This window comes from Helobdella robusta (genome assembly GCF_000326865.2).
Source record: "Helobdella robusta unplaced genomic scaffold HELROscaffold_13, whole genome shotgun sequence".
Taxonomy (NCBI): domain Eukaryota; kingdom Metazoa; phylum Annelida; class Clitellata; order Rhynchobdellida; family Glossiphoniidae; genus Helobdella; species Helobdella robusta.
In genome coordinates, this window is record NW_008703718.1 from 4,036,430 (window position 1) to 4,044,510 (window position 8,081).

Genomic DNA, 8,081 nt, shown 5'->3' on the forward strand with positions numbered 1-8,081 from the left:
CCAATTAATTTCTTCGCGTATAACGCGACCTCTTCAGATTTCCCATCATAAATTCAGTCGCCAACTTGTTTTTATGAGATAATTTACTTCCTCGCGAGTCAACCCACAGAAATGGCTCTCAATCCGATGAGTCCGTCGCCTCGATAAAGTGCTTTATCTCATCTGATCTCGTATAAATCTTAATACAAATTGCAGGTCACAATGTATTGATTTGAAAAAGAGGATGTAGCATGAAAAAAAAGTATGCCGAATGTGTATATTTCGCTCGCCACTCTCTTATTCTACGTCTTAATTTTCCAAGTTACTTTCGGTCTGAATGAATAAATAAATATTTGCGACATTAAAAGTTAAATATGAAACTAACAAGACGCTTTTTTGTTTAAAATTGGTTATATTTGTATTACTTATTACTTTAGTGTAACATATCTGACGGCGATTTTTCATCAAAATTGTCACAATCAGTCAAGACAATGAATAAATTTAAAGTGAACAAAATTCGACAATTACTAAATTACTTTATGAACCTAAAACCAATTAAGAAGACTGTTTAATTTATATGAATGATTTCATCAAAAAATATGAAAATTAATTAATCCATCTTTGAAATTGCCTGAATAAAATACTTTGTGAAACGAATAAGAAAAAAATTAATTATAAAACAAACAATTTAAAATAAAACGTACACGCGCGTGTGTGTGTGTGTGTGTCCACAATTTAATTAGATAATCGGAGGTAAGCATCAGCGTCTGTCTTGAACAAGAACCGTAGTAACTATAGTGGTATGATGATGATGATAATTAAACCATTCTGAAAGAAAAAGAAAAGGGAAAGAAAGAAAGAAAGAAGGAAAGAAAGGAAGAAAGAAGGAAAGAAAGGAAGAATGAAAGAAAGCAGAGAAAATGAATGAAAAGTAATTAAAAAGATTTTTAAAGTGGCGAAAAATAGAAAAGAAGACATAAGATGATAAGGCATAAAGTAATTTATTTTATAAAATGAGAAAATTATTACTCAGTTGCAGAAATGATCTAAAGTTAAATGTATTTTTAATGTGTGGTGAAATTTATAATGTGAATAATGTTGAATGTTTAATAATGTGAACAAATAAACCTAATAACTAAGTTTAAAACGAACCAATATGTGAATAATTAAACATATAGACGATTAAACAAATAAAAAATATAAAAGAATAAACATTTACAGACAATCACAAACACATACATATAAACACATATACAAACAAAAGCATGTACACATTGACGAATAAATAAATAAATAGATTTATTTGCTTATTTATTTTACTTGACACGAACAATTTTATGTATTTTTAAGACTTTTATATCCGATAAATGTTATTCAATAAAATAAAAACATATGAGTGAGAATTATTATATTACTGACTGATTAAATTTGAAACTTTTGAAGTTTCAATTATAGTTAAGAGTTTTGGCGATAATTAGAAACTTCTGATATTTTCTGGATTGAAAAGACTAAATAAATTTATAAAGAAAGTTCCATTTTTTTAAAGATACCGTTTTAATTAGAAAATTAAATTGATAAACTCTAAAATGATTTTGCGATTCAAGTGCTTACTTCATGAATCTCGAGTAGTACAAAGTTACGGTTAGTCTGTAACAGTGATGAAAAATATTTCTTAAAAATTTTTTTTCAAATTTAAAACTCAAATATTGGATGGTATTATCAAACAAAAACCAAATTAATGTCAGTATTCCAATGAATTTGACTGAAAAAATAAATCCTTTGTTGGGTGAGCTGATGCGAAAAAGCATACCTAGCAAGAAAATGACTGGTAAAAGAGGCATGTTATTTTTTGGAAAAACAACAAAAAAAATTTTTTACAAAAAAAAAATCAAAATCCATTTAGATAAATAAATAAATAATAATAATATAACTAATAATAATATGTATATGTAATAACAAGTAGCAATTAAAGTACCACATTTAATAATGTACATACACACAATAAACTGTTTAATGACTCGAATTGTGATGTAGACACGAGCTCATGAGCACGCGGTGACAATATGAATGAAGCAACAAACATTGCCAATAAAATTTTTCAAAAGAAGCGTTCAAATTAATTTTTTTGTTGTTTTTATTTAAATTTCAAGAAATAAAACAAAGTTTTTGTATTATAATGTTATTTACATGAAATGGTATACAATGTACGTTTATACGTTCATATTGGAATAAGTTAGCAATTACACACAGACATGCAGACGCAAAGACACACACACAAGCACACATGCACGCACGCGCACACACAAACGCACATATACATAATTTATTGAAACCCTAAGCCAGATATATAATATAACTTATAAAAATTAAGTTTTATCTCATGCGTGTCACCAGCACCATTCGAAATTGCACTTGTCAGCTGACCAGTTATACATTGTTGTGCGTCTGTGGTGTTTGTTATTCATTGTGTGTGTGTGTCGTGTGTGCGTGTGCACGTTGTGTGTGTATGTGTATGTGTCCAGACCAGAAACTTCTGCACATATAGTATTATAATTAGGGTATAATAAAACATATAATATCATGATGTATGATGAATCATTAAAGCGATTGTCACGTTACAAAGCATTCAATCAAAAAATAAACCAACAATCGTCCTTCTCATGAACGCATGCGGATATTAATTTATATATTCAGTTACTTATTTACATAAAGTAACAAGAAAAATTGAAGAGGGAAAGATTCGAGGAAAAACGAAAAAAATGATGAGATGAGAGAGAAAAAGAGAGAAAGCAATTGAGGTATAGAAGAGGCGGAACTTCTCTTACAGATGAAATTCTCACCTATAACGATCGATTTGATGTTTAATACTTTTTCTACTTTTTACGGCATGAACGGATTCAGCGCTGGATTCATATTCATCGTTGTCGTCGTAGGAGTCGTTGTTTTTGTTGCTTGCTGCAGGTAACGTTCGTGCAGATTCGTAGCGCTCTTCGCTGGAAAGATGATTCGCTTGGTCGACCGGTGGCTCGTGAGGTATGGAGATGACATCCGTTTGAAGTGTCGGTTCCATTTTTGATCGAGTTTGGCTGGAATCAACAAAGTCGACAATCGGATGTTTACTGTTTCCGTCGTTGTCCATGAAAACATTTTCTCTGGATGAAACTTCGTTCAATTTTTGTTGCGATAGAGCGTAGTTCAGTCGGGCAAGAAATAAATGTTTGGCGAAGTCGTAGAGTTGCACGTCCAAATGGTTCAGCTGCATGATTCTGCGCCTCTCGTCTTGCGATATGCTCGATTCTTTTGCGTGCGTGTGCTCGTATTGAGTGAAGTTCTTTGTAAACTTTATTCCAAATGTAAACTCGAACAAGAAACTGTAATTTTTGAAAAATTAAATTAAACAATAGAAAATGTAAAACCTTTGTTTTACTGTTTTTTAATTTTAAAAAATTGTTCACATTCTTTAAATACTTATATGAATTAATCAATACAATAGTACAATACAATCGATGTATTTCAAAAATTGGAATCAATGAAAATAACCCTAGCTCCGCCTGAAACTCAGTGAGTCCAAAAAATTCCATGGACATAAGGTTTCTTTTGGCACTTTCCAGCATCAAACGATTCCTCTTCTCTTCTGACATGAGCGATTTGTCGTAACATCCAACTAATGTCAAGTCGGCCAACATGCGGGTCTGCCTGTTGTGTGCGAGGTTGTGCTGGCAGGCCAGGAAGTCATCGAACGTCACATTGATCCAGTTGGGACCTTCCGGATGGATGAAACCATTAACAGTTTGTTGTTGTCGGTAGTGGTGGTGGTAGTCACATGATTTGCAATAAAATAATTTATGCGCATTTGAACAGTTTAAACCCATAAAATATCCAAAAACTTATTAACCCTATTAAATTTATTTCAAACGCTGACCATAGCAATACAATGATAAATTAACAGAAAATGGTAGCATAATCAATTTAACGTTAAAATCACGATGTGATAGAAATGTGATTCCTAAATGAGCGATAATAAAAAAATGAAGACATGGTGTGCCAGCTATATCCCCGGTGAAGAGAATTAAATAAAAAAATTGCTGGCACAGAAATAGAATGATTAAAGATTACAATTGCATACATGCATAAGAAGTATGAGGCAGCAACATCTCATCAATCAACCATCTTTCTGTCAATTTGCATTTACACTGACGGCCACATCAATACCTCCTTATTCTGCTCTTGTGCATGTTTGTGTGAATCACTGCGTGTGCTTGTGCGTGCATGTTTGCGTGAATTGTTACACATGCATTTTTGTATGAACCTTAACGCTTGCATGTTTGCATGAATTGGTAAGCATGCATGTTTGTATGAATTGGTATGCGTGTACGCTTGTATGAATTAGTGTGGCTGCATGTTTGTATAAATTAGTATGGCTGCATGTATGTATGAATTGGTATGCGTGTATGTTTTTATAAATTAGTATGTAAGCTTCCTATCAATCCTTCCTTACATATTAATAGAATATATGTGGAAATGGCGTGTATGGCTAGAGGGGAGCGGTGGGTGGGACTGAATGTTTTCGCTTCTTTCACTTTTTCATAAAATTTTTTTCATCATTCAGTCAGTCATGTTCGGGCATACTTCCAAAAATTTCAAAATAAAATTTTTGAATTTCGGTTGCGACGATGTTTGATTCAAGACGATCAGCAGCAACAGTGAAGATATAAACTCGCATTCTAACTAGTCGAATGTCATCAACGAAAAATTAAACTTTAAATTAGAAACAAAGTTACAAAAAAAGATAAAAATGAGCAGAGAAATGTTCGGAAGAGTTCCAAATAGGTCATTAATCATAGAATAGGAAATAAAAAAAAACGTGCCGGGTTATCAATTAATGTTTGAGTTAACAAAGAAAAATTATCTCGATGTCGACGTGGAACACACAATTCATCATCCTTAAACTGCATTTAAGTAGATGAAGTACATAGGGCTGAATGGTAGGTTAGCCATTGCGCTCTGCCCCACTGGCTGGTTGGTCGGTCGGATGGCTGGTAGAGTGGGAGGTGTGCGTGCGTGTTAATGACGTCAAGTATAATTATACGAAAGCCACATTGATTGCCTGGTTGATATTAACGAGAAAAATATGCACATTGTTTGTATAATATACAATATATCGTTGGGGAAAGAGAAAGAAAGAGAGAGAGAGAGAGAGAGGGGGGGGGGACAGAGAGAAAGAGAAGAAAGAAAAAGTAAAAGAAAGAGAGAGAAATGAAGGAGATAGAAAAAGATAGGAAGAAGAGAAAGATTACGTAATGCATGTATGTAAGTAGAGAAAGAAATAATATCTTGTTAATTAATAATAATAATAATAATAATATCCTGTTAATTAATATCCTGTTAATAATATCCTGTTAATTAATATCCTGTTAATTAATATCCTGTTAATTAGAATCATGTTAATAATATCCTGTTAATTAAAATGATTAAATTTATAGCTAACCCCAGGATTGACAGAACTAACAATACTAATATAATTAAGCAAGCCATTAATGAATTTAAATAAAATAACATCCAGGAACTTTTGTTGGTATCCACCATATAAATGGAATAATCTGCCACAATATTTAAGATTAATTAATAATCTAAGAGAACTTAAAAAGAAGTTGAGAACATTTTTAAATTGTTTAAGTTAAATGTATTAATGTATTATTTTTAATTTTATTCATTTTTTAAGTTTAAATGTATGAATGTTTTATTTCTAAGTTTATTCATGAAAATTTAAGAACATTGAAGAATTTAAAAGACATTTATTTCACTCCTTTATGTTATTGTGTCATTTTTTGGGTTATTTACTATGTTATTGCTTGTTTTATGGGAGTCAACCCTAGATAAGCATTTATTGCTAGGCTGGCTCTTTCACTTTATTTTTTGTAAATAAATGGAATTAAAAAAAATAAAAAAAAACATAAAACTTAAGTAATTTCAAATATTATAGATATAATCAGATAATGTAAATGCAAATATGTAGGAACAGTAAAAGAGTAAAAGAATAAAGAAATGAATGCATGCATGCATGCATGTATATAGAGAGATATGCGTGAAGAAAAGATTGAGACTTAATTGATTTTTTAATGTAGCATGTATATGCAAATAAATTTAAATATTTCCAATATCAACGGAGATGACATGTTGTGCATATCATACCGATGAAATCTGGTTGAAAGAAGGAAATAAGAATATAGATTATATACGTAAACCACAATATAGATGGATAGATAGAAGGATATATAGATAGATAGAGACAAACATACAGACAGACAGATAGATAGATACATATATTAAGTGCATTAATGGATAACTTATTGATGAGTAATTATTTAAAAATATACATGCCAATTTTTTAATATTTTTGAGAAATTGTAAAAGTTTACTGGATGGCGAAATTAAAATCATCCGTATCGATTTTTATTACATTTTTATTCAATAAAAAGGGCTTCAAAAAAATTTTTATTGGGTCACAATTGCTCTAGGTAGGCCACTGGATGCGTTAGCAGTAGCGACTGCAGCAGCAGTAATTTTTAAAATACTGAAATTAGTAGTTATAGAAAAATAGTAACGAGATGGATGATGACAATCAAACAGATGACACTGACGATCAGTCAATCAAACCGTCATAACAGAGTCATCATTCAGTTGAGCAGACCTCACTGAAACTCCGATGTCATGTCGTGTCATGTTATGCTATGCTATGTCATGTAATATGTTAGGCCGTGACATTACAAATGATAAACAAGAACATGAGTTGGTGGGTGCTATCCGTTGCAAGGAACAACAAAATAAGATTTTAAATGTTCATCTAAACTTTTGTAAAAAAAGTTAGCACACACACGTGCGCACACACACACGCCACACAAACACACCCATACGCTATTTTTTTAAATACTTTATATACAAATTATAGACACCAGACATTATTTATTTATTGTGTAAGCTATTTTGAATGTAAGAACCCTTATAAACGTAAAAATAAGTAAATTGATAAACAAATGAAAATGTAAATAATTGTGAAATGATAAAAACATGAAATTATGTACAAAAAGTCGAGTTTGTGTAAAAAAAACAAGAGTGTTTATAAGCACTTACAGAAGAATCAAGATAAACAGATACACAGACACAAACAAACACACACACCACACGCAATTTCGAAAATACACAACAAACAATAACTACAAAAATACGTACAAACAAAACAAACACAAATAACCAACCAAACAAACAAACAAAGATATAGAGAAAGAAATGCGGACCAGAGTACGTACAAACAAAACAGACACAACCAACCAACCAATCAAATAACCAACCAACCAACCAACCAACCAACCAACCAAACAAACAAACAAACAAACAAACAAACAAACAAACAAACAAACAAACAAACAAACAAACAAACAAATAGAGAAAGAAATACAGACCAGAATAGCACAGTGGAACTTCAGACCTGGTAGCCCTCCTACCGTTACACATGAGTTTGACAGCACTCCACGTACTACCTCTACGCACGTGCTTCCATTCGCTCAAGTACCTCTGCACTGGATCTCGGAGGATTGTAAAATAGTGGTAGCTGTTTCAAAAATTATTTATTTTTAATTAAAATTATTAATTTTAAATATTAATCAGTATTAAATCACTTAAAAGATTAACATCATTAAATATGAGTTTGTGTATGTGCGGCGTGTATATGTGTGTGTGTGTATCAGTGTAAAGCCAGATTAACCAAACCACATTACGTTGTTCCGATCCTATTTGGAACAATTGCATATAATTCCCTTGCAAAAACAATTCTACATTCACTCGCCCATTCAAATTCCTTGAATGATAATGAACATCAGAACGACGATGAAGACGACACATTGCATTCAGCCATAGTTTTCACTTTTATTAAACAAATATTACTTATATCTATAAATGCCGGCAAATCATTATCATCAACTTTATCATCATCATCGTCGTCCTCTTTGTCATCTTCATCATCATCGTCGTAGTCATCATCGTCATCATCATCAACATCGTCGTCATCGTCATCATCATCATCGTAAGCGGTATCGTCATCATCT

General features: G+C 31.8%; 1 protein-coding gene across 1 annotated transcript; it reads right to left on the reverse strand.

The window, feature by feature from the left end:
• Positions 1 to 2,815: 2,815 nt before the first annotated feature.
• HELRODRAFT_73819 (hypothetical protein) lies at positions 2,816 to 7,587 on the reverse strand (the record flags this gene model as incomplete). The annotated part of the gene is made up of 3 exons (XM_009014414.1): positions 2,816 to 3,350; positions 3,520 to 3,742; positions 7,440 to 7,587. Coding segments are annotated over 3 exons (906 nt in total), but the record flags the coding sequence as incomplete, so codon positions are not given.
• Positions 7,588 to 8,081: the final 494 nt, after the last annotated feature.